At 35.7% G+C, this 27,253-nt stretch overlaps 1 protein-coding gene across 2 annotated transcripts; it reads left to right on the top strand.

Annotated features, from left to right (window-relative positions):
• The first annotated feature begins 2,074 nt into the window (after positions 1 to 2,074).
• LOC123561566 (splicing factor U2AF 35 kDa subunit-like) lies at positions 2,075 to 26,134 on the top strand. Of its 2 annotated transcripts, none has more exons than XM_045354035.2 (8): positions 2,075 to 2,183; positions 11,773 to 11,860; positions 12,153 to 12,219; positions 19,523 to 19,596; positions 20,997 to 21,068; positions 22,622 to 22,755; positions 23,455 to 23,556; positions 25,591 to 26,134. In XM_045354035.2, exons 1-8 carry the CDS (start codon positions 2,140 to 2,142, stop codon positions 25,703 to 25,705), a joined length of 696 nt encoding a protein of 231 aa, XP_045209970.1. In that variant the 5' UTR covers positions 2,075 to 2,139; the 3' UTR covers positions 25,706 to 26,134. The 2 variants fall into 2 exon arrangements, with proteins under 2 accessions (XP_045209970.1, XP_045209968.1); XM_045354033.2 differs by lacking the exon at positions 19,523 to 19,596 and adding an exon at positions 18,754 to 18,830.
• The last annotated feature ends 1,119 nt before the right edge of the window (positions 26,135 to 27,253 follow it).

Genomic DNA, 27,253 nt, shown 5'->3' with positions numbered 1-27,253 from the left:
TTTTTTTAGAAAAATTTTCGGTTTCACAGTTGAGATTTTTTCTTAATGCTGCAGTCTAAGACCTAAAAAAATTATTTGCATTCAGAAATTAAGGGTATCATTAAGTTTGTTTGTTTTGGGTTTAAGCCGTTTTTTCAAAATAAAACTGTTATTAAAGGCCAGTGTTCCTGGATTTGTACCTACAAACTGTTCTCCGCAAGTAACGGTTTTCGTTAATACAAATAATTAAAATTAGAAATAAAACATCCAAAAAGGGTTCGAATTCCCGGTATTTGCAGCCTTGCAATAACCAACTTTTTTAATTTTTTTTTGGGGCAGGTGATTTTTCGGGGAGCTCTGACCCAATTTCAATTATTTCTTTCCCTTAGGAAAGAAATCTATATATTCCATAAAGGCTCATTGCGCAAGTATATTTCATGGTATTAAATTTAACAACTTTCGCTTTACCCGTCAAACAGTTTTTGCATGATTGACAGCGCCCTTTGACTGGGTCCGATATGGGTAGCCCCAACAGACTCTAAGCTAGGGAAAACCGGGGTAAGTCGGACAAAGGGGGGGTAATTTTAATGTATAAAACGCTAACCATATCGCTACTCCAAAGTTTCAATAGGGGAGAAAACAAAAGGACGGGGGAGAAAAGAAAATTTTTTACTCCATAATACATTTTGCATTTTGAAGACCTTTTTTGAGCTGACACTTAACCTACAATTTGAATCGTTTATCGGGACCTTTCACAAGACCATGACAAAAGGTAACAGGGTTTAGTAAATTGGAACAGCGTGGTCGGGGGGTGTTGAAACACTTTTCCCACTTTCCCAGTCAGGCCCATTTGGGGGCTGGATTTTAAAGAAAGAGTTATTTTTCTTTTTTTGTTTCCAAAAAATTGAATGCAAAGCAATTTGTCTACGATAATGCCAGCATTCAGTGTAAAAAAATTGCATTTGACTTACGTTAATACGCTGTTTGCGAAACACCAGATTATCGACGCTTTTTAATCACCAGGCACGAAGTGCCCAAAGGTGAGCTATTGTGACGGTCATTTTCTGGCTTCCGCCCTCCGTCAAAATTTTCTTGTGAACACTCTAAGGCCCACAGTTTGACCCCGTATTTTTGAAACTGGTCAAAATGTTTGTCTTGATGATTTCTAGGTCAGTTTTGAAACTGGGTTATGTGGGGTCAAAAACAAAATATGTCAGTAAGCCAGATCAAAGGAAAAGCTTGTGAACACTCTAGAGGCCACCGTTGTGACTTTATCTGTATGAAACTTAGTGAAAATGTTTATCTTGATAATGTCCAAGTCAAGTTTGAATCTGGGTTATGTGGGATCAAAAACTAGGTCACTAGACCAGATCAAGGAAAAATCTTGTTAACACTCTAGTACCAGAATTTAAGTTTGAAACTCATGAGAATTAGTCAAAATGTTTGTCTTAATGATCTCTAGGTTATATTTGACTCTTAGTCATGTGGGATCAAAAACTAGATCACCCAGTCAAATAAAAGGAAAAGCTTGTGAACACTCTAGAGGCCACAGTTGTGACCCTATCTTTATGAAATTTGGTCAGAATGTGTGTCTTGATGACTTCTAGGTCAAGTTCGAATCTGGGTCATGTGGGGTCAAAAACAAGGTCACCCGTTCAATTTGTTCCAATTTACCCCTGTCCGTGTTCAACGACGGGGCAAGTTGGAACATCACACCTTGTTACTTTGGACTAGTCTATTTTGATAAATACTCATTCAATATACAAAGTGAGCCAATATTCTTGAAGGAATTGCAATGCATTGCTAAAATATTTATAACTGATTTGATGAATATGTTAGAAATACACAAAACGGTTCGATGAGTATTTTTTGCTCCGACTTGCCCCGGTCTCCCCTACATTACGCCGACCTGAGCTTTGAATGCTATCTATCATTTATAAAATAATACTTCTCACTCTTTTATGAAAGATAATGATTTATATTCCATAAAAGTGTCATTGTGCAAGTATTTCAACACTGGTATTAAATTTATAAATACATTATGCCCCATTTCGCACCATTACGCATCATTTTGGTACTTTACTGTACATTACTGTATTTGGCAGACCCAAAGTAGGAGTACACTGAATTTGATGACGTATTACACATTAGTAAAGAAGAATGGCCGAATATCTCGCATCGATTTTTGGAACAGAGAAAGACAAGTATGAACACTGACAACCTGTTTGCTTCAGTTACATGAACAATGCGTTCCTTATGTTATTGTTTAATCTTTCATTTGACTAAATTTAGTACCAAAATATGTCGCTGATCTTATGGCTGGGAAAACGTCGCACAACGTTATCCGTTTCGTACACACTAAAGTTCGTACCCATCAATTTTCACCGAGTTCCTGAGAGTAGATTATCTCTCTGTTGAAGACAAGAAGTTTACTAATAATACAAGGAATAGCAAGTCAATTCAAATATTTTCCCAGACTGAATTATCATATATTTTACTGTGGTAGAACAAACTCTTGAACCTGTCGCAGAAAATTCACCAATTTATTAAGCTATATTGAGAATAGCTAAATCTAGCTATATATAGCGAGAATTAGCTATAAATCCACCTATTATCCCATCCAAATGGTTGATGAGACAAAAGACGATTACAAAAAATGGAGATCTATGCAATTTTAGTTTCAATACATGTTGCTATTTTCTGTCACAAGTGACACATTCTTGAATGACTTATATCGCAAAATATTACTGCATTTATTTATATTGTGACTGCAAAAATCTTAGTTTTGTATTATTTTCTTTCATCTTGGGTGCAATTATTACCATTTTGCATTTGAATTTGACAGCATTTGCATTATTGTTATTGGTTTTATAGCTAGATTTAGCTATATTCATTACTTTATCATGACATCAGAGTACATTAGGGGTTCTAACGGACCAATCAGAGAGCTGCATTTTCGAGTACCTGCCAGTTTCCACTTGGGTATAACGAAGTATATTTACAATGAACATAAAGTGACTTTATAAATAAATATCACACAAGTTATTAGCTCGACTATTCGAAGAATAGTCTAGCTATTCTACTCACCCTGGCGTCGGCGTCACACCTTGGTTAAGTTTTTGCATGCAAGTACATACAGCTATCATTTAAAGGCATATAGCTTTGAAACTTATTTATTCTTTTTCTAGGTCAATTACCTACCTCTCTTGGTCAAGTCCCATAACTCTGACATGTATTTTGAGCAAATTATGCCCCCTTTTGGACTTAGAAAATTCTGGTTAAAGTTTTACATGCAAGTTACTATCTCCAAAACTAATGCAGATATTGAATTGAAACTTCACATGTGTCTTCGGGATTATAAAACTAGTTGATAGCTTCAAGTCCCATAACTCTGACCTTCATTTTGGCCAAATTATGCCCCCTTTTGGACTTAGAAAATTCTGGTTAAAGTTTTGCGTGCAAGTACATACAGCTATTACTAAAAGGCATATAGATTTGAAACTTATTTTTTCTTTTTCTAGATCAATTACCTACCTCACTGGGTCAAGTCGCATAACTCTGACATGTATTTTGAGCAAATTATACCCCCTTTTGGACTTAGAAAATTCTGGTTAAAGTTTTACATGCAAGTAACTATCTCCAAAACTAATGCAGATATTGAATTGAAACTTCACACGTGTCTTCAGGGTTATAAAACTAGTTGATAGCACCAAGTCCCATAACTCTGACCTTCATTTTGGCCAAATTATGCCCCCTTTTGGACTTAGAAAATTCTGGTTAAAGTTTTGCGTGCAAGTACATACAGCTATTACTAAAAGGCATATAGATTTGAAACTTATTTTTTCTTTTTCTAGATCAATTACCTACCTCACTGGGTCAAGCCCCATAACTCTGACATGTATTTTGGCCAAATTATGCCCCCTTTTGGACTTAGAAAATTCTGGTTAGGCATAAAAAAAAAATATGTTTGTTTCCTGTAACATGCTGAAAAAAATGGGGGTCGGTAGGTAGGGAATTTTTTTATTTTTTTTTATTTTTTTTTTAGTAGGTGTCAGAACATTTCAGTGTTTAGTAACCTTATTATCGCCAATTAACTGCCTAATCAGGCCTCAACCTTAACTTTCTTCAGCAGTTGCCAGCAGGTTCACCAACTGCTAAAGTCTAGTAGACCTGCTCAGACTTTAGTGGACCTCCAATTCTATCTCATAAATTGTGATGCTGTAGACGTCATAACTTCATATGACTCAAAGAAACAGGACTTATTTCTAAATAATTAAAAATGGAAGACTGTAGCAGTCTGTTATCCCGAAAAATAATTATTTTGAAAAGTGTCCCAAAATATGGACAGAATCAGCACCAGTGTTGAAAGTGAAAAAAAAAAAAATCAACTATTATCGGTAATCATTCTGATGATAAACTAAGTAATTGACCTCGTTTTCATCATCAGTTAACACCCCCTCAAAGAGCTAAAAGAAGTGTGTCGGTTATTGTGGCATCTGCAGTGGAGATCAAAGCGGTATAGTTTCCACGAGATTGTCATTGCAATACGTCATGTTTTCGCGCCATGTGACACATCACTGTCTGATCGTACTTTCTCGATTCCTTTAATTGTTGAGAAGAAATCAGTAAAAAAGTTTTTCTTTAATTTTTTAAAAGCGAATGTGCAATATCTCGAATAAACTGACATGTAAATGTGTCAGATCGTGAACGATACTGACCTATTTGCCCTCAAGAAATTTACATTATTGTTTGAGAAGAATATCTAACAAAGTGTTGTGTCAAAAAATATATGTACGAAGACTCATTTAAAACTTATTAAAAATCGCAACGACATCATACTGCCTCATTTTAAAACCACATTTCTATTTACGTTCATGAGGTCACGTAACCTATTCTGCCGTGCTAACAGAAATCTGTTTGCCAAAAAATCGTTTTACTCCATGTATTTAAAATGCTGCCGCTTTTTCATTATTTAAGATTTTTAGCTCGACTATTCATAGAATAGTAGAGCTATTGGACTCGCCCATGCGTCGGCGTCCGCGTCCGCGTCCCGATTTGGTTAAGTTTTTGTATGTAAGCTGGTATCTCAGCAACCACTTGTGGGAATGGATTGAAACTTCACACACTTATTCACTGTGATAAACTGACTTACATTGCACAGGTTCCATAACTCTGTTTTGCTTTTTTACAAAATTATGCCCCTTTTTTGACTTAGAAATTTTTGGTTAAGGTTTTGTATGTAAGCTTGTATCTCAGTAACCACTTGTGGGAATGGATTGAAACTTCACACACTTATTTACTGTGATAAACTGACTTACATTGCACAGGTTCCATAACTCTATTTTGCTTTTTTACAAAATTATGCCCCTTTTTCGACTTAGAATTTTTTGGTTAAGGTTTTGTATGTAAGCTGGTATCTCAGTACTCACTAATGGGAATGGATTGAAACTTCACACACTTGTTCACTGTCATGATCTGACATGCACAAAGCAGGTCCCATAACTTTATTTTGATTTTTTACAAAATTATGCCCCTTTTTCAACATAGAAATTTTGGTTAAGTTTTTGTATGTAAGCTGGTATCTCAGTATCCACTAATGGGAAAGGATTGAAACTTCACACACTAGTTCACTTTCATGATATGACGTGCAGTGCAAAGGGTCAATAACTCAACTTTGCATTTTACAAAATTATGCCCCTTTTTCAACTTAGGAGTTTTTGGGTTAAATTCTTATATGTAAGCTGGTATCTCAGTACCCACTAATGGGAATGGATTGAAACTTCATACACTTGTCCACTGTCATGAGCTGATAAGCACTATGCAGGTTCCATAACCCTATTTTTACTTTTTTACTAAATTATGCCCCTTTTTCGACTTTCTTATTCATTCAAGCGACAAGGCTGTTAAATAGTCGAGCGTTGCTGTCCTCCGACAGCTCTTGTTTAATTGTGTTTTTTGTACTTTCTGGTCAAAAGTCTGAATTTTATTACCATAGTATGTACCGTTTATTTACTTTAAAAAGGAAATAAATAATCAAGATCGCGCTGTTTGAAATTTTACAAAACATTATATGAAAATTTGATCGCTTTAAAAGAATTTTGCCTACATTCCTGTCGATATCTTATTAAAATTGTTATAGAATTCAAACTGTATTAGTTCTCAAGCGGTGTTGAATATCTGAAGCGAATATATTAAAAAAATGAATGCACTACGCGCGTTTTTTGTGTCAAAAGTAACTACGATGTAAATTAAGTATTACGTAGGGCGCACGTGCTTGTGGAATGGAAAATTACCAGCATGACGTTTTGATATTTTTACGATTCGCGGGTAAATTCCAGTCATCCAGGTAATTTTGCCTGATGTAATTACTCAATTTGGTAAAGTTACCACGTAAAAACCACTCACCCGATCGGTGGAGTAGTCCATTCGTGCTATCCTGACTTTGGGCCATATTCATAGTCGCCACACAAACTCACACTTAATTCAAACTTGGGTAAGTATCACTCAAGTAGGCCTCGAGTAGGCCTTGCGGAAGTGTGAGTGGAAGTCGAATGTCATATTCATAAATCCCACTCAATCTTAACTTTCGGAAGGGTAACTCAAGTATTGGTTTCATTGTACACAATATATTTATAGGATTATAACGGTATATATGACAATAACATCAAAGGTATGCAAAAGTGTTAATCGTTATTTTTGCAGATCTATTTGCCAAGTCGGAAGTTGTCGTTTATTGCCTGTCTGAATGTTTGTCCGTCCGTCTATTTGTTTTATATAATGTATTAATATTAGTATTATTAGTCATGTTAGTAGAATAAAATTTATACTTAAAAATACATGAGTTTTTTTCCTGCTGTATTGAGATTTTATTACAACTGAATAATACTCGTGCCTTTAACTGTTGATGTTTCCGAAAGCCATTCCACGTAAATTCCAATCATTACATATATATCATTTGTGAAATAAATGTTTTCGAATGAGATTTGGTGAATATTGTTTTTTTTAATGACACATTAAGTCGGAGGGAAATACTTATATTTTTCAGTATGAATTTTCAGATATCTAGGCTTGTTAATATTTGTTACTAGGACGTGTGTTTTTTTTTTTTTGATTGACTGATGAATTTGCCACCAGCATGGATCCAGACCAGCCTGCGCATCGGCGCAGTCAGGTCATGATCCATGCGGTTCGCTAATAGTTTCTCTATTCTCAGCATAGATCCTGACCAGACAGCAAACGTACTATATTGGTTTTCTCATGGCGCGGCTCATATCTTTTATAAAATAAATGTTTCCGTAATGATGGGTTCTTCATGACATTAAATTGTTATATTTTTTCAGTATGAATTATTGAAGAAGAAAAAATAACCGATATCTAGGGTTGTGAAATGTAAATATTAGTTACTAAGACGTGTGTTTCTGAGAGTGACTGATGAGCCCCGTCAGATTAGGTTTAGTAGATGTATATTTGATTTCCTGTATCTATCTTTAACCGTTTTTATTAATTCAACAGTCTTTTAATTTGTTGGGTAATTTTACGTTTTCGTCGTCCTCAACAACATGCATTTAAAAAAAGAACTAAATATATTTTTTCCAAAATACCTTGCACAAATATGAACTTTCGCTTTTAAATGACACTGTTATCTTACCTTCAAATTAATTAAATATTGTAAATTTATCATCTTAACTTACATTATGAGACCTTGAGAAACACTCAAGGGTCCCCAGGACCTCCCTTAACAGTCACTCACTCTTGGGAGTTGACTCGACTGTCACTCACCTTTATGAATACAAATGGAATCTTTCCTGAGTGAAGACGTGACCGTTCGGCAATTTATTTGAGTATACTCAATGAGTGGTGTTGGAGTTTTGTCTATGAATATAGCCCATAAACTCGCCAATGCTTATAACTGTAGAATGCCGTACTAAGGCAAAATCAACTTTCGCTTTGTGAATTCGCCGATATGGGTACGATCCCCCACCCCCCATCACCCCTATTTTTCCACTTTTAAGGGTTTTATTTTATTTGCAGACCGTGACTGAAAATTGGTTAACAGTCGGTCTACCCAACTTTTGATAGCGGACCTGCCGATTTTGGTGGCGTCGGTCCAACGGTCCACCGCTAAGGTCGAGGCCTGTTATAAATTAAATTACTAATCAAATAAAATTGTTGAAAATTTTGCTCCCGCCTTTCAATAACAGATGTTGTTCATACAAGTTTTTTTTTTCTACAGTGATTCCTTTCGTTCAGTAAACATTGTGTAACAGGCAAAGTTCATAGTTTTGCAGACAGACATAGCTTCGGGCCGTTTTTGCCAATTAGAGATTTTCGGGGCCACAATTAATCTTTTGTCGCAAATGGCTCAAGTGCAACCGACAGCGTGACCCCTGAACAAGTGGTACAAACATGATAATAGACTGCTCTTCTACGAATTGTTTATCAATTAACGTTTACACCTTGATCAATAAACACCTTTTATAATGAAGTACTAAATACAAACCGCAAGATAACCACGTGTCAGTCGGCGCGTGGCGTGATTGACATCTGTCAGTAGCTAATTAGTATATGACGCCCCGCCTACTGCCATACTTCCGCTTGTGGCGGCGAACAGTATTGAAATTCACCGAGATTTTGATTGACTAGGGGCAGAACTTTTGAACTCAATATGCATCAAAGAAAACTTCTCGATTTTCGAGGGTGAAAACCCGGAACCTCGAGTCTACCGACAAACAGGCTTTTCGCCATGTTGTTTCATGTCGACAGAACCAGGAACGTTCGTGACTATGCGCAACGAGGTCGGGTGCAACTAAATTATCCCTGTAATCAATAAAGATATGATCAGAATCTCGAACTTCAGCCCATAAAAAAATTGCGGTCGGCGGTAAAAACTTACGGTCGGTCGGGTTACAGGAAACAAACATATTTTTTTTTTAGGCCTTAAAGTTTTGCGTGCAAGTACATACAGCTATTACTAAAAGGCATATAGATTTGAAACTTATTTTTTCTTTTTCTAGGTCAATTACCTACCTCACTGGGTCAAGTCCCATAACTCTTACACGTATTTTGGGCAAATTATACCCCCTTTTGGACTTAGAAAATTCTGGTTAAAGTTTTACATGCAAGTAACTATCTCCAAAAGTACTACAGATATTAAATTGAAACTTCACATGTGTCTTCGGGGTTATAAAACTAGTTGATAGCACCAAGTCCCATAACTCTGACATGTATTTTGGGCAAATTATTCCCTCTTTTGGACTTAGAAAATCCTGGTTAAAGTTTTGTGTGCAAGTACATACAGCTATTACCAAAAGGCATATAGCTTTGAAACTTATTTATTCTTTTTCAAGGTCAATTACCAACCTCACTGGGTCAAGTTCCATAACTCTTAACATGTATTTTGAGCAAATTATGCCCCCTTTTGAACTTAGAAAATTCTGGTTAAAGTTTAACATGCAAGTTACTATCCCCAAAACTAATGCAGATATTGAATTGAAATTTCACATGTTTCTTCGGGGTTATAAAACTAGTTGATAACATCAAGTCCCATAACTCTGATATGTATTTTGGTCAAATTATGTCCCCTTTCGAACTTAAAACTCTTTTGATATTTAACATTTTGGGTAATAATTTCCTGCTTCTGTGACAATATTTCGAATAGTCGAGCTTGGCTGTCTTACGGACAGCTCTTGTTTTAGAAATCAAATTAAGATTTTTCACTGCACATGCCTCAGATGATGCTACAAACAAAAAAAAAACTAAGTTTCATTGAAATATCATATCGATTTAATACCTTTATTTTAGTTAAAACTTTTAGATTTTACACAGGGAGTCAACGATAAAGTCCGAGTAAAATGTAATCATTACCCAAGTGAAATTAGTATCATTCCGCTACTTTTTTACTTTTCTGGGACCTGTTGAAACAAAGTATCTAGTTGTGTGGATAACCATCATGACTTTCAGTGATTGCCTCACTCTAGAAGAGTATACTCGCGATTTGATTAAAAATACTGTACATGATGCGCAGCTGCAAGGGACAACTATTTACATCTGAAAGAGAGGAAGCCATCCAGCTGGCTTACGGAAGGTTGATGGTTCTACCCAGGTGCCCGCTTCTGATGAAATAATGCACAGAGGGGCACCTGGGGTCTTTCTCCACCATCAAAGCTTGGAGGTCGCCATATGACCTAAAATGTGTTGGTGCAACGTTGAACCCAACCAAAAAAAAAACAAAGAAACATCTAAAAGACTAAAAGTCTCTATTTGTACACAGTTTAAAAACTGATAAAACAAAGACTGGCATTAGAATGTGTTGATATTTCCTAGCAGGGTTTTTTCTAGCTGATTTGGGAACATAGCCTATACCCTCAAAATTGGGAATTTTGACACGTATTGGGAAATATTTAGGCCCATTGCATACAGTAAGGATGTGTTTAAGCACTTTCTCATACACTTGTTTCACATTGTACAACCTCTTTAACATACTTCCATTACAAAATTGTCCATAATTTGGTCCATGTTTGCGCAATTTTGATGAAATTCTTTTCAGAATGTAGATTGGGAATTTTTGCAGTCATTTTGGGAAAAATACATAGCTTTTGGCATTGGGAATATAGCTGAATACCGGCTATAAAAACGGCCGAAAAAAAACCCCCTGCCTAGAACAACCTTAAAGCCCTCTAGCTTAGACTGATTTATGGCACATTGAGGCAGGTGGTTCCAAAGGACTACAGTGGCTGGGAAGAAGCTGTGTTGGTAGGCAGATTTGCAACAGGAGATTTGATTGCCATAGAGGACGGTCAGGAATAATGTTGACAAGATTATGCCTAATTTTGGACAACGTGGTTACTCTGGACATATTACGTCTGTGCTGAAGTGTGTCCCACTGGAGTTCATGGAGCATATTCTAGACTGAATTTGTTCATTGGTAGTTGTTTTTGACGAACCTTGCAGCTATTCACTGAATCATCTCCAGCTGGCTGATGTGGCTATCAGTGTAGGGGGACCACACAGTGGAAGCATACTCCATCTTGGGCCAGCTGGCTGATGTGGCTGTCAGTGAAGGGGGACCACACAGTGGAAGCATACTAGCGGACATGTCTTGTAGGCTGTTGCTTTGTTACTGGGTGAACTTTAGTGGATGTTCCTGCGGATGTATGCCATGGTGGAGTTGGCCTGTTTGGTGATGTTATTTATATGGGTTTTCCAAGAGAGATCGGGTGTGCTGGTGACTCCGAGATACTAAGTGTCTTTTGTAGGTTTCAGCCAGGTTCCATGGATGTTGTATGTGAAATCAAATGGATTTTGTTTGTTGGTTATGTGAATAACTTCACACTTGTCTGGATTAAAATGACATGAGCCACTCTCGTTTCTTGTCTTGCAATCAATCGAGATCGCATTGGGAGTTGTCTGGGGTCTTCCAGGCTCCTGATTTGTCTGTACATTAGACAGTCATCTGCATAAAGGTGGACTGTTGATCTGACTGTCGAAGGCAAGTCGTTGATGTATGTAAGGAAGAGAAAAGGGCCAAGAACACTGCCCTGTGGGACACCAGAAGAGACTTCTGAACTAGCACCATCAAGGACTACTTGTTGTGTGCGACAGTGCAGGAAATTGGCGATCCAAGAATGAATGCTGCCCCTGACTACATAGTGATATTTTTAGAGCTTTGTGTTATTTTATAGTTTATATTAAATTAAACAGAAAGAAAGAATGTACTGCTTCTATGAATAGACTTCCATTGCTCAGTCACATGTGTTACTGACTTACTGTATTGTGTTTTTTCTTTCATTTCAGAGTAAATTGCTCCTTTTACTTCAAAATCGGTGCATGTCGTCATGGTGAAAGATGTTCAAGACTTCATAACAAACCTACATTTAGTCAGGTGAGGTGGTTATTTATATAATGTACACCAATTAGTAATGGTTATTTGTTAATATATATCTTCTTAATACCTGCATTTTTAATGTTTTTAACTTTGGCCTAACTCTTGGTAACTGACTCTTATATCCTTATGGTTGGAAAAAATGTTGCCACATTTTGACACAGCACAACAGAGGCCAGAAGAATATTTTTTATGCAGCGAACATAGATGTTACAATAATGTATAGTACATGCACTAGTTAATAAGACAGCTGTATGAATTTAATTTGTGATTGCATTTTGTATGTTTCCAGACTGTGTTATTACAGAACTTGTACCTAAACCCACAGAATGCAGCACTCACTGCTGATGGATCTCACAGTATGTGATTTGTTTATTTTATACTCCAGTATCTATATTTTCATTTTAAATGCAGTTACGTGTAAATTTGTGGAGCACAAAAAAAACCTGGACAGTTGGAAGGATTTTAACAAATGGCTGTTTTAGTGTTACACTCGAAACCCGTTATAACGCTTCTCAATATACCGCGGTATTCGTTATAACGCTGTATCGTCTTGGCTCCCAAATTTTAGAGGGTAAAAAAAATAAAAAAAAAAAAAAAAATAAAAAATTTGCGGATGTTATTTAATTTGATCATAACCAGCGTTAAAACTACATCAAGTACGTGTACATTAACACCTTCCCATGACAACTGTGACAAAAATCAATTATCGTCTGCTAGCTTACTTGTTTGCGTATCGCCTTTGTTAAAGTTTCAATACATGTAGACCTGTGACAATTAGGCAATCAGTACCGTGTCAAAATTAAACTGTTTGCATTAACAAGCGTGGAAGATTGGTCAGTCAACTATCAAACCGTTTAAGTTTGCACCGATTAAGTAGATGACATTAACACTCGAGTGAATAAAAATCGAACAACAGGCCCAGTTTTGTAATAAAATGCAGCCGTTTTTCATAATCATCATTCTCTGTTCGTCGGAATTTGCGAAGATTCGACGCACTTAAAGCCATATTGAGAATGTTCTCCCTTTTTAATATCGTATATTAACGACGGCGATTTAACAATTTTCTATCTTATTTATCGATTTTCTTCATGCATTCAAAATTATTTTTAGCTCGACTATTCATAGAATAGTGAGCTATTTCACTCGCCCATGCGTCGGCGTCGGCGTCGGCGTCCGCGTCGGCGTCCGCGTCCGCGTCCCGATTTTGGTTAAGGTTTTGTATGTAAGCTGGTATCTCAGTAACCACTTGTGGGAATGGATTGAAACTTCACACACTTATTGACTGTGACAAACTGACTTACATTGCACAGGTTCCATAACTCTATTTTGCTTTTTTACAAAATTATGCCCCTTTTTCGACTTAGAAATTTTTGGTTAAGGTTTTGTATGTAAGCTGGTAACTCAGTAACCACTTGTGGGAATGGATTGAAACTTCACACACTTATTCACTGTGATGAACTGATCTACATTGCACAGGTTCCATAACTCTGTTTTGCTTTTTTACAAAATTATGCCCCTTTTTCGACTTAGAAATTTTTGGTTAAGGTTTTGTATGTAAGCTGGTATCTCAGTAGTTACTGATGGGAATGGATTGAAACTTCACATACTTGTTCACTATCATGATTTGACATGCACTAAGCAAGTCTCATAACTCGACTCTCTTTTTTTTCAAAATTATGCCCCTTTTTCGACTTAGCAGTTTTTGGTTAAATTTTTGTATGTAATCTGATATCTCAGTATCCACTAATTGGAATGGATTGAAACTTCACACACTTGTTCACTGTCATGATCTAACATGCACTGTGAAGGTCCCATAACTCTACTTGGCATTTTTACAAAATTATGCCCCTTTGACTTAGCACTTTTTTGTTAAGTTTTTGTATGTAAGCTGGTATCTCAGTATCCACAAATTGGAAAGGATTGAAACTTCACACACTTGTTCACTGTCATGATATGACATGCAGTACAGAGGTTCAATACCTCTACTTTGCATTTTACAAAATTATGCCCCTTTTTCAACTTGTATTCATTCAATTGACAAGGATGTTGAATAGTCGAGCGTTGCTGTCCTCCGACAGCTCTTGTTTTAAGACTGTCCGCGTTTTTTCTCTTTTAGTTACATAAACCCCCAGTGTAATTGCATTGCGTATGTAATTCTCATGACATCGCACTCCTCACACAGCGTTATAGGCTGATCACTACCAAATAGAATGTAAGCCTCCGCAGGTCTAGTCACAAGTAGTCCAAATATAAATAGTACTAATCTTTTTTCCTCTCCTAGTGCATTTTCTCGGCAGCAGCGTGCTTACTTTTACCCTACCCCGTTTCAGTATGTATCACTTTGCATTGTAATGAAATCGGCATGTTCCTATCGCATGCTAGATAAAAATGGCGGCGTAAGAATTTAATGTCACGAAAAGAGAAATTGAAAGAAGCGAAAAGTAGTAAATTCAGCGGGTTGTATTTAACGAACTGTAGTTTTCTTATATAAAAGTTAACACCCCCTTTTCTTTTTGTTTTTCTAAAGTAGCGATCTAGTTCTTTATGGGAATATAAGTCTCTGAAAATCTGATATGCTAGAAAATGTCGAAACACCGTTATGAAGTGAGTGGATTTTATATGAAATAAAGAACAGCTGGATTTAGTGGTGTTCAGCCTTATACATGTTTACTTCCGGGATAAACAATTTCAACTTTCTTTTAGAATCACGACAAAATGAGAAGATGACACAGCGTTATAATTCTTTTAATGTATTTTTCAGTAGCATTTAAGGTAAATAAATGTCCTGTTTATACGATTCTTATTTCTTATTAACATAAAACAGCGTCCAAAATACGTCTAATACATTACCGATGGGTGGGGTATTGCATTTACCGGTGATACGATCAACCCGCGTTATAAATTTAACCCCGCTAGATCCGCGGGTCTCGAACCTTGGACCCCGATGACAGCGTTATTACTTATTAATGCTACATACTTGTACAACTTTTAACTGAGATAGCATTTGTGCATATATACATGAAGTCACACTCAGCCAAGTTAAATATATTTTAAGCTTGACTATTCGAAGCATAGGTAAAGGTATTGGACTCACCTGTGTGTCTGCGTTAGCATCCCGATTTGGTTATGTTTTGAGCCCTCTAAAATTTTGGGGGTGGGTGGGGGGGCATTTAAGAGTTTCCCTTGTTCGTCCATCCAAATTTTTGTCGTTCATATCTCGTTAAGTATTTGACCTTGGGTCATCAAACCTCACAGGATTATTTTTCAGCACGGAAAGTTGTGCACCAGGGGTTTTCATTTGGATCTCACACAGCCAGACTAGAGTTATGGCCCTTGACATAGTCAAAAATATGCATAAAAGGCCTAAGATTGTGTTACATGTATCTCAGAAAGTATTTGACCGAGTATTATTAATTAAGAATTACAAGATTGTTATTCAGCATGTGAATTTGTGCATCTGTTTTTTTTTTAGAGATATCAATCAACTAGATCAGAGTTGTGGCTCTTGACTCATAAAATAGCATAAAAGTTGTGTTGCATGTTATCTCAAGGTTATTAAACAGCATAGGAATATTATTCAGCATTTGAAAACTTGCACCTTGGATTTGGTTCCAGATTTCGATCAGTCAGACCAAAGTTATGGCCCTTGATTGTCAAAAGTATACATAAAGGTTATACAAGTTTGTGTCACATGTATCTCAAAAAGTATTTGACCCTTAAAAATTTATGACTCTTGAGTTTCAGAACCTTTAGAACGAACACCCTGATATTTGACTTAGTGTCATAAAACATTAGGGTATTGTTATCTGGAATGTGAAGTTGAACACACGGCGGTCTATTTAGGATTTGACTGATTTAGACTGGAGTTATGGTCCTTGACTTAGTGAAAAATACACACTAAAGTGCTTGAAAGTTTGTGTTGCATATATACTTTTAAATATTTCACATAAAGTTACGAAATCGTGTAGGAATATTATCCAGCATGTGAATTTGTGCACCTGAGTTTTTATGCCCCCGGCATCTACTGATGCGGGAGGCATATAGTGATTGTCCTGTCCGTCCGTCTGTCCGTCCGTACGAGGTTAATCAAATGGGACCGTTTCGTCTAGCATCAATACCCCTTACTAGAATGACTTGATACTAATGCAGATGTAACCTGTGACCATTCTTCATCTTCAGACATCACCTGACCTCAGTTTGACCTTGACCTCATTTTGGACTAAGGTTGCTTTATTTGGGCCATCTCTTGGTTAACCAAATGGGACCGTTTCATCTAGCATCAATACCCCTTACTCGAATGACTTGATACTAATGCAGATGTAACCTGTGACCATTCCTCATCTTCAGACATCACCTGACCTCAGTTTGACCTTGGCCTTGCTTTGTATCGACAAGGATGCCACCGGGGGCATCAAGCGTTTATTGAACGCAGCTTCTTGTTAGCTCACCTGAGCAATGCTCAGGTGAGTTTTTCTGATCGCTCGATGTCCGGCGTCTGTCTGTCGTCTGTCGTCTGTCTGTCCGTCAACATTTAGCTTGTGTATGCGATAGAGGCTGTATTTTTCAACTGATCTTCAGGAATATTGGTCAGAATGATAACCTTGATGAAATCTAGGCCGAGTTCGAAAATGGTTCATCTCGGGTCAAAAACTAGGTCACTAGGTCAAATCAAAGAAAAACCTTGTGTATGCGATAGAGGCTGTATTTTTCAATAAATCTTCGTGAATTTTGGTCAGAATGATAACCTTGATGAAATCTAGGCCGAGTTCGAAAATGGGTCATCTCGGGTCAAAAACTAGGTCACTAGGTCAAATCAAAGAAAAACCTTGTGTATGCGATAGAGGGTGTATTTTTCAATTGATCTTCGTGAATATTGGTCAGAATGATTGCCTTGATGAAATCTAGGCCGAGTTCGAAAATGGGTCATCTGGGGTCAAAAACTAGGTCACTAGGTCAAATCAAAGAAAAACCTTGTGTATGCGATAGAAGCTGTATTTTTCAATTGATCTTCATGAATTTTGGTCAGAATGATTACCTTGATGAAATCTAGGTCGAGTTCGAAAATTGGTCATCTTGGGTCAAAAACTAGGTCACTAGGTCAAATCAAGGAAAATCCTTGTGTATGCGATAGAGGCTGTATTTTTCAACTGATCTTCATGAAATTTAGCCAGAATGATTACCTTGATAAAATCTAGGCCGAGTTTGAAAATGGGTCATCTGGGGTCAAAAACTAGGTCACTAGGTCAGATCGAAGAAAAACATTGTGTATGCAATAGAGGATGTAGTTTTCAATTGATCTTCATGAAATTTGGTCAGAGTGATTGCCTTGATGAAATCTAGGTCGAGTTTGAATATGGGTTATCTGAGGTCAAAAACTAGGTCACTAGGTCAAATTAAAGAAATATCTTGTGTATGCGATAGAGACTGTTCTTTTCAATTGATTTTTATGAAATTTGGTCAGGATGATTGCCTTAATGAAATCTAGGTCGAATTTGAATATGGGTCATCTGAGGTCAAAAACTAGGTCACTTGGTCAAATCAAAGAAAAAACTTGTGTATGTGATAGAGGCTGTATTTTTCAATTGATCTTCATGAATTTTGGTCAGAATGATTGCCTTGATAAAATCTAGGTCGAGTTTGAACATGGGTCATCTAGGGTCAAAAACTAGGTCATATCTAAGAAAATGCTTGTTTTATCGCAAGAGACCAATTTTTTGGTCCAATCTTAATGAAAATTGGTCAGAATATTTGTTTCCATGAAATCACTAGGTCAAACATGTTTTACACTGTTATGGTGTGTTTCTTAGGTGAGCGACCTAGGGCCATCTTGGCCCTCTTGTTTTATATTTCACTTTGCAAGACCAGAGTTATGGCCTTTGACATTAAGTTTAAGACCCATATATCTCAAAATGTATTTGACCTACAGTCATAAACATCAGTGATTATTTTACAGCATGTGAACTACTATTCCTGGTGTACTCCTTTAGGTTATACTCCTTCCTTCTTTAAACTTGTTCGTATGTACAATATTATTTTTATAATTTTCAAAAGTTTATCAGGTTCTTTTTAAGTATTTTATTGTATTGAATTTTATGACTTGTATTTAGATTTCAGGACAACATTTGATTCTGTTATGCTTAAATGCCTAAGTAGTACTAAAGTGTACCTAATGTGCTGTTGGCTAGACTAAAGCCAGACAGCCTGGCTTTGTAAAATGGGAGAACTGTAATCTGGATAGAAAATATTCATATAAGATACTGCCTTTTAGTCACAAGATGTTTTAAGTAAATCCACTCTTAAGTTCACACAGTTTTCAGCATTTATAAGTTACTTATATGTTGTTTTTTCCCATGTATTTTCATTTTGTTTGCTGTCTTATCCTTGTTTCTTTTATTCCCTCTACCATTATATGGCATATTTAAACTATAGTCAGACTTATCCAAAGTGATTTATTTTGGAGTCTAAAGGTATTATAGATTAGTGAGTGTTAGTCTAGTCTTGCATTTAGTTCAGATTCAATTCCAGTTTATGATTCACTCGTTCATGGATCATTATGAAACTTTTAGTCCATCTTATTATGTTCTAAATACAAATGTAAACTTCCATAATACAGTTTAGTATAACATATATTCAAGGTTGGACAATTAAGGTCAGGTGAGCGACTCAGGGCCATTATGGCCCTCTTGTTGATGTATACTGAATGCTTCCATAAATGTTTGAGAACAGCCTGTGTATGTCATAGTTCTATTAGGATAGATTTATACAGTACAACCACAGTCCACAGTATGCTACACTTCTGCACAGACAGACAACTACAAATTGTACGACAGCTTTTGGGCCTTAAATATAATCCCTTTATCGAAAATGGTATGAGAAATGCTTTCTTTCAGTAACTATGGATGAGGTAGAAGCACAACAAGCTTTTGATGACTTCTTCGAGGAAGTCTTTACCGAACTTGAGGACAAGGTTCGTTACATCCGTCAATGTAGTTTGATATTATAAAAAGTCTGTTGCAACCTTCCAAAGTTACTGTTATTATTATCTTCGATATAATATAGGCCTTACCATTCTACAAGAAACATGATATAAGATTAAAATTTAATAATATTGTACATGGTGGTATCTTTACTTCAAAACCTGTTTAATAAAATTAATGATTGATCGCAAAACAGTCTTTATGTGCAGATAAAGCATTAGGAGGAAATGTTTTAGCTCTGAAGGCAGTAACTATAAAATTAGTTTTACATCACAAAAGTAAAAAAGCATGCAGTTAAGATAATTCGAAATAGTATGTGTATCAGCAAATATGGAAGAAAGTAATTTTGTGTTTGAAACAGGCTTTTTCTCTGGGATGTATTTTCTTTCTGTACAGCTTTAACTCAGTTTGACTTTCAGCCAGCCATTAAAATGGAAAACAGGTAAGATGTATGTATAGCATTGAATTTAACAAATTTTTATTCCACAGCAACACATGGTGGAAATTTACCTGCCCAAAACATATTTATAATGGAAAATTCCTTTGCTGCATAATGTGATGGAAAATTTCCATGTACTCCATCTAGATACCCTGACCTAGTGTTTGTAATGTGGTGAAAAATTCCATTGCATATTGTATTTTTGTGATGGAAATTTCCAATACTTCTATTTCTATTCCTCAGTCCAAATGGATGAACTAGAAATACAACAGCACTATGATGAGTTCTTTGAAGAAATTTATGTTGAAATGGAAAAGGTAAATAGCATAACTCAGGGTTTGAAATAAGAATTTTCAGATGGATATAATATATGCATAGAAAAATATTATTCGCTTGCTTTTACTGTAATAATTTTTGGGTGCTCTATGAATGGTATTTGTAAATAGATGGGAAAATAATCTTATTTGTTTTAAATGAAGATACCATGCATGAATTTTAATTTCTTATTTCGACCCCTGCTAGAAAACTAAAATACATGTATACTTTACTAACTTAAATTTTGTAAAAGCTGTTTCTAAAACAGCTTGTCATGTTTTTGTGGTCTGTTCTTGGTTATTTTTGTCATTGGACTTGATATGATACATTTCTGAAGCATTTAATTCTCAGCTACAAATCACAATTTCTAACTAAACATAATACATGTAATATATTTCTTTATACAGTTTATGAATTTCCACTTTTTTTAAACAGCATTGTTGAATTCCTCCCTCTCTGAGAATTACTTAAAGACACTCAGAAAATACATTCTTGTCAGTGTATTAAATTAGAATGTAAAGATTTTGTTAATGATTCATAAACAAATTTAATGTAGAGGAGTGCAATTTGTCCAAGGCCACAAGTGTGATATTTCTGAAAGATTTTGGTAAGAAGGAAACTGATTTTAACTAGAGAATATTATACCCAGTTAAAACTCACAAGTATCAGTAGTTTATCCTGAAAAGTAGTTTTTTCATGTAAATGTTTAGGGTAAAATGTAATTTACTAATGTTGGTCCATTTCATAGGAATACTTGAAGTTCATATTTTTAATTACATACATGGTTGGCTGAAATGTCTGTTGTTGTTGTTACATTATTTTATTTTAAGTTGTTGTGTAAATATTTTATTTCACTCCATTTTCTGTATTTCTTATTTTTTGCCCACCCTGCTTTAGTAAGGTGTAGTGTGTTTTAGTTAATTTTTATTATGTTTTGTACATTGTGTTTTTATTATATCTTGTCAGACATATTTGATTTTGTCTTGTTTTTTGCTACTATATTAATTTTCAAGAGTTTTCTGTTTAATATTTTAAGATCCTGTATTAGGGAATTGTATTTCAAAATACAGAATGTAAAATATTCTAGAATGTTGACCTTAAAATGTGTTTAGGTGAATCTAATTCAACCAACATCTAACATATCTGGTGTAATCTGTTATAAATGATTCGGGGATTAAACTGTTTTAACTGTCTTGAAAGATTGTAAAGAAGGACTCGCATAATATTATTTATGTGCATTTGAAAGTAGTATTGCCTCTCTCATATGTACATTTGTATATATAATAAATAACAGTTAAGTAATTGGGTACTTCTGTAACTTACTGTCTTTCATGAATCAGTAATACCGTTCAAATAATGTAAGTGAATTACTATGGTACATGTATAATTTTAATGTTTTCAGTATGGTGAGATAGAAGAAATGAATGTATGTGACAACATGGGTGACCATCTCGTGGGAAATGTATATGTTAAGGTCAGTTTGCTTTGTTATAGAAATTCTATATTATTGTGCAGAAATGTATTTCTGTAATTAGTTGATCTGGCAGAAGTATTTCATTGCAAGGATACAAGTTTTACTCGTTCTAAGATCACTTAAGTCCAAAAGGCAAAGGGGTGCTATTGAGAATATGAGTCATCTGTATGTAAACATAATCTGGAAAATTGGTCCCTCGGAAGCACGGAGAACAATGCAAACAGTGAAAATAGCAGACTCAGTCGATTGAGTCTGTTCATGAGCAGTAATGGAAAATGCAATACTGCCCACGCCCCCTAGCCCCGGCTTAAGCAGTATTCAATTTTCAAATCTAAACGAGTTGAAATCAATGATCCTGAAGGACCAGAAAATATAACAACACTGAGATGAAGTCTGGGTGACTTTTTACGGCCACCACACAGCACTTAATACCCCCTGTTGTGAAGTAAATATTATCTAGAAAGTTGATCCTTAGAAGCACCGAGAACAATACAAACAGTGAAAATTGCAGACCCTGTTTGATTGAGTCTGTTCATGAGCAGTAATGGAAAATGCAACACTGCCCACGCCCTCTAGCACCGGCTTAAGCAGTATTCAATTTTCAAATCTAAACGAGTTGAAATCAATGATCCAGAAGGACCAGAAAATATAACGACACTGAAATGAAGTCTGGGCGACTTTTTGTGGCCGCCACACAGCACTTAACACCCACTGTTGTGAATAATTTCACACAGAAAGTCCTTGTGTGACCTTCTACAAATATTGTTCAAATTTTTCTGATTAGTCAAAAAACATTGCCGCCACTGAGAGGTTGGTCACTTTTCATCAACAGTTTCTTTAAACAACATCTCCGAAACCACTGAATAGATTTTGTAGAAACTTTACATAAATGATATCTGGGTAGCCCTCTTTCAAAATTGTTCAAATGGTTCCAGTTTATTAAAATTTGGTTAAAAATAGGTTCTCAGCTATCAGACTTTAAAAATGCCTTTTTCTAGAGCTTTGATATTCAGCATGTGATATAAGGGTTTGACTCTTGACCATACTTGTCCAAATTATTTCCCTAAGGTAAAAAAAATGGCCATGCCCCTGTGTCTGACATGTACTTACTATAGGCTTTTATATAAGAAACATTGAAAATCTTCTCTGAAGCAATAAATGCTAGAGCCCTGTTGTTTGGCGTGTGATATCAGATTTGTAATGTCTACCGTAATTGTTAAAATTATTGCCCCAGGTTCAAAAATGTGTGACATGTATGTAATATAGGCTAACATAGAAGAAACCTAACTCTGTACTTATACAAACACACTTGAAGCCTTTTACACAGGTGAGCACCTTAGGATCAGTGACCCTCTGGTTTAATGATCTAAATGTTATAATGTATCTGGAAATTTCAGGGGAAAAGCTAATTGTCATTTTCAGATACTAGTATTTAATGGATAATGCTCTTTATTCTCTTTCTTAGGGGCTTTATTAGTAGACTATAATAAATACTAAATATTCTATTTTTATTCTACAAATTTTGCAAAGAAATTGAATTTCCTTTTCTTCAGTTCCGTTACGAAGAAGATGCAGAGAAAGCTGTTAATGATTTAAACAATCGTTGGTTCAATGGACGACCAATTCACTCAGAATTGTCTCCAGTTACAGACTTCAGAGAAGCTTGCTGTAGGCAGTATGAGATGGGGTAAATTCTTAAACATACTTTATTTCTAATGTTCCGAGAATAAATAAGGTCATGATTGAAGCATTGTGCATAATGACTTTAGCTGCATTTCTGCTGTAGAGACTTAAACCTGTACACACAATCTCAGGAATGTTTTAAGTCATTTTAGCGCATTTGATTTTTTTTTTTTTTTTTAAAAAGGTGAGTTATCATCATCACTTGATTGGCGTTGGCGTTGCGTGGTTAAGTTTTATGTTTAGGTCAGCTTTTCTCCAAAACTATCAAAGGTATTGCTTTAAAGCTTGTAACTCTTGTTCACCATCAATAGCTGACTTTGTACAGCAACAAGCATAACTCCATCCTGCTTTTTGCAAGAATTATGGCCCCATTTGAACTTAGAAAATATCAGATTTCTTGGTTAAGTTTTATGTTTAGGTCAACTTTTCTCCTTAAATGTCAGCTATTTCTTTAAAACATGGAGGAGTTATTTGCCATTAAAAGATGACTCCACACAGCAAGTACCGTAACTATACATTGCTTTTTGCAAGAATTATGACCCCTTTTGGACTTAGAAAATCATGCCAAGACAAGATTTCTATTTACAGAGACAAAAAAAATCAGATGAGCGTCTGTGAGGCAGTGCTCTTGTTTTCTTCAAACTTTCCTTTAAAATAACTCTTTGATTATAATTGTTTCAAGTAGAAGGTACTTCGTTTTCAGCGAATGTACAAGAGGGGGCTTCTGCAACTTCATGCATTTGAAACCAATCTCCAGAGAATTGAGGAGGGAACTGTATGGGAGATCTCGTCGATCAAAGAGAAGGTAAGTTCATCACTGTTTTGAATCACTCAAAATTTCTGTGTTGATTATTTGCAAAGATGAATAGCTTGCTATAAACACAAGATCTAACATTTGTAGTCAAAATTGGCTGAAATACTTCAGCTAACTTCCAAGACTGTGGTCAACGAAATCACAATCCGGTTTCTCAGAGTTAAGTTTTAGTATCCCTATCTGTATCAGCTAATGTATTGCTTAAAATGCAAATGAATGATAAAACTAGAAATACTGTTGACCTAACAAATAAATATATAACACAGTATTTAGTTTGTTTTTTGGAGCAAGAATACAAAAAAAAGAAGATGAAAACTCCCATTGAAGAATATGAGATATTCTTTCGCGATTGGCTGACATCTGATTTTATCAACACATCCCTTTGTTGCTTTAAAGCTGCCTTACTATAAAATTTAATAGAAGTTACTATTAAGGTAGTTCTGCACGTTTGATAAACCGGAAGTCATGGCGTAACGTCATTTATCCGGAAAACGTAGAATAATGCCTGGATTCGGTGTAAGGAAACGAAAATCAGTTATTGAATTAATGGCAACCAGTGAGTAAATTTATTAAAATTGCACTGATACTATCTAAAGTTAAGATATGATATCAAAACATCTTACACTTCAAATAATTCAAAATAATGTCTTAAAATTTGCTTGAAATAGGCGGTTCACTTTTATTATAGCCAAATATCTCTAAAATAAGCACACGGACCTATACATTTTATTTCACCATGTTATAGGTCATATATTTATTTACGACTGAGAAATTTTATTAAAATCTACAATGTAGAAAAAATTCTATTCGCGAAAATGTTCTGAAAGTTGCGATTTTCCCAATGACTCCCATTATGAAAACTTGCGTGAGGTCGAAATTTTTCAAATCAGACTAGCAAAAAATCAAGCACACGACCCTATCTTTTTTATTTGCTGAATTTTCTTAGTATATTCCGAAGTTTTGAAAAATCAGAGTTTAATCAAATTCTACATTGTAGAAAAATTTTTTATCCTAACGTGCAGAACTACCTTAATAGAGGTGTAATTGTGGTATTAATTACAGCCTGTCTTCTGTTGCCACAAATTACATAAACATCTTCTCTGAAACTACTGGTCGGAATTACACCAAACTTGGTCTATAGCATTTAGGCATAACCCTTGTTTACTCAGATGGTTCCCCTTGACAGCTTAAAAGGGGCAGCTAGAACTTTAAATAGAAAAATTACTTTTTCTAAAGAGCCACTTTAAACGTCATCGTAAGATCCTGTACAAAACTTATTCAGCTAAAAATAGAAATACCTTTAAGCCTGCTGTCGGCACGTTGTTCCACTTTTGTGACCAGTGCAGACCAAGATAAGCCTGCACATACATGCAGTCTGATCATGGTCTGCACTGTTCAATTTTCAGTTAGTAAATTTTCTTTGAACAACCCATCAAATGATAAATGGTACTGCCCAAATTTAATGATGACCAGTCCATTTTAGAAATTAATTAGGGTAAAGGTTAAACAACTTCTTATGACCCTTGTGATGGATCGTCATTAAACATGTTTGGTAACATGATGAAAGTCGTCTCTCAAGTTTGTTCAACGGGGTGGGGGGAGGAAAACCTTAAAGGGGCCATTAGAGCTAAAAATAGAATCTTTGCAAAACTTTCCATCAACCACTTAATAGATTTTCATCAAATTAGTCTGTAGCATAATTCTACAATTTTTTCTTGTGAGTTGCTGGATGGTCTTCATTGAAGTTGCTCTATTACATTCTTATAATGTCATCAGTTTAAAGTTTCAAATGGGGATGATTGGCCCTTTCAGGGGTTTCTAGAGCAAAGAGTAGAAATAGTTTTGCCCTTGAACAGCTTGGCTGTTCATTAAACTTAGTCCTTTAAACTTGGTCCTTAACACCCTTGTATGGTCAACAAATGGGCACTCTTGACCTATGTTACATAAAAAATTAATGTTACTTCAAATTTGTACATACCAAAGTTATGTTAGAAATGATTATTTGAATGAGTCTCCTTTTTACAGGTCAAGGTCACCTCCCACAAGACGCAGTCGTTCTCGCAGTCGTGAGAGGAAGAGGAGATCTGGTAGTCGTGAAAGGAGGAGGTCAAGGTCACGTGACAGGCGTGGTAGATTCTGAAGAAATGCATCCATTTTTGTCACCTTTCCAGTGTTTCATTTATAACAGAATCATTTTGTACAAAAAAGACATCGATAAATTTATCTGTGCAGTTATACATTGAGTTGCAAAAGACTGATAGTATTGGTCAAGAGGTACTACAAATGATATAGATATGAACTTTCAGTACTGCTTTATTCTGATTAGCTGTGTATATATAAGTTCCTTTTATTTCTCTTACACAAGATCCAGACAAATAATTATTCAGTTTTTTTCTTTATCATCAGTACAGAATTTCTACCAAAATACTATTGAAAGGTCAATAAACCAATCAGAAAAGTTTTTATAAATGATACAGATTTTTGTGGGTCTGAATATTATTGCTTTCATCAGCCTGTTTTGATGTATTGTTAAAACAGAAAAATTGTAAATAAAGACCAAATATGAATATATGTTTGCTTGTTGCTATGTGTAAGTATATTGTAAGCCCACAGCCAACTTTCCTTTTATGGATCAGAAAGTCACAGTGACCTTTGGACTGAAAACAGTTTCCACTCAGCAACTAAAGAAAATTTTGGCCTACAGTTGTTAAACTTAATAGGATGATTGATAGTGGTCAGTAGATTACCCCATTATGGGAGTCATTACTTCAAAGGTCAAGGTCACTTGTGACCCAGACTGAAAATGGTTTCAGCTCTATAATTAAAAAAAAAATGCCTCGAAAATAACTAGTGAACCATTTGACCTAGAACGTTCGAACTTCATAAGGTGATAGAGCTTATGGAGTAGATAACCTTTATTAGCTCACCTGTCACAAAGTGATAAGGTGAGCTTTTGTGATCGCGCGGTGTCCGTCGTCCATCTGTCAGTGCGTGTGTGCGTCCGTAAACTTTTGCTTGTGACCACTCTAGAGGTCACATTTTTCATGGGATCTTTATTAAAGTTGGTCAGAATGTTCATCTTGATGATATCTAGGCCAAGTTCGAAACTGGGTCACGTGCCATCAAAAACTAGGTCAGTAGGTCTAAAAATAGAAAAACCTTGTGACCTCTCTAGAGGCCATATATTTCACAAGATCTTCATGAAAATTAGTCAGAATGTTCACCTTGATGATATCTAGTTCAAGTTAGAAACTGGGTCATGTGCGGTCAAAAACTAGGTCAGTAGGTCTAAAAATAGAAAAACCTTGTGACCTCTCTAGAGACCATATATTTCAAAGATCTTTATGAAAATTGGTCAGAACGTTCACCTTGATGATATCTAGGTCAGGTTCGAAACTGGGTTACGTGCCTTCAAAAACTAGGTCAGTAGGTCAAATAATAGAAAAACCTTGTGATCTCTCTAAAGGCCATATTTTTCAGGGGATCTGTATGAAAGTTGGTCTGAATGTTCATCTTGATGATATCTAGGTCAAGTTCGAAACTGGGTCACGTGCGGTCAAAAACTAGGTCAGTAGGTCAAAAATAGAAAAACCTTGTGACCTCTCTAGAGGCCATATTTTTCATGAGATCTTCATGAAAATTGGTCAGAATGTTCACCTTGATGATTTCTAGGTCAAGTTTGAAATTG

This window comes from Mercenaria mercenaria, chromosome 10 (assembly GCF_021730395.1).
Source record: "Mercenaria mercenaria strain notata chromosome 10, MADL_Memer_1, whole genome shotgun sequence".
Lineage (NCBI taxonomy): Eukaryota > Metazoa > Mollusca > Bivalvia > Venerida > Veneridae > Mercenaria > Mercenaria mercenaria.
This window is presented reverse-complemented; position numbering and strand designations above follow the sequence as displayed.

What these genes read in the sequence shown, in the direction of transcription:
- LOC123561566 (XM_045354033.2), top strand. Translation starts at nt 2,140, where the DNA reads ATGGCCGAATATCTCGCATCGATTTTTGGAACAGAGAAAGACAA. An exon ending in TTTGGAACAGAGAAAGACAA is followed by an intron (nt 2,184 to 11,772) that starts GTATGAACACTG and finishes CTTTCATTTCAG; the next exon opens with AGTAAATTGCTCCTTTTACT. An exon ending in TGTAGGCAGTATGAGATGGG is followed by an intron (nt 22,756 to 23,454) that starts GTAAATTCTTAA and finishes CTTCGTTTTCAG; the next exon opens with CGAATGTACAAGAGGGGGCT.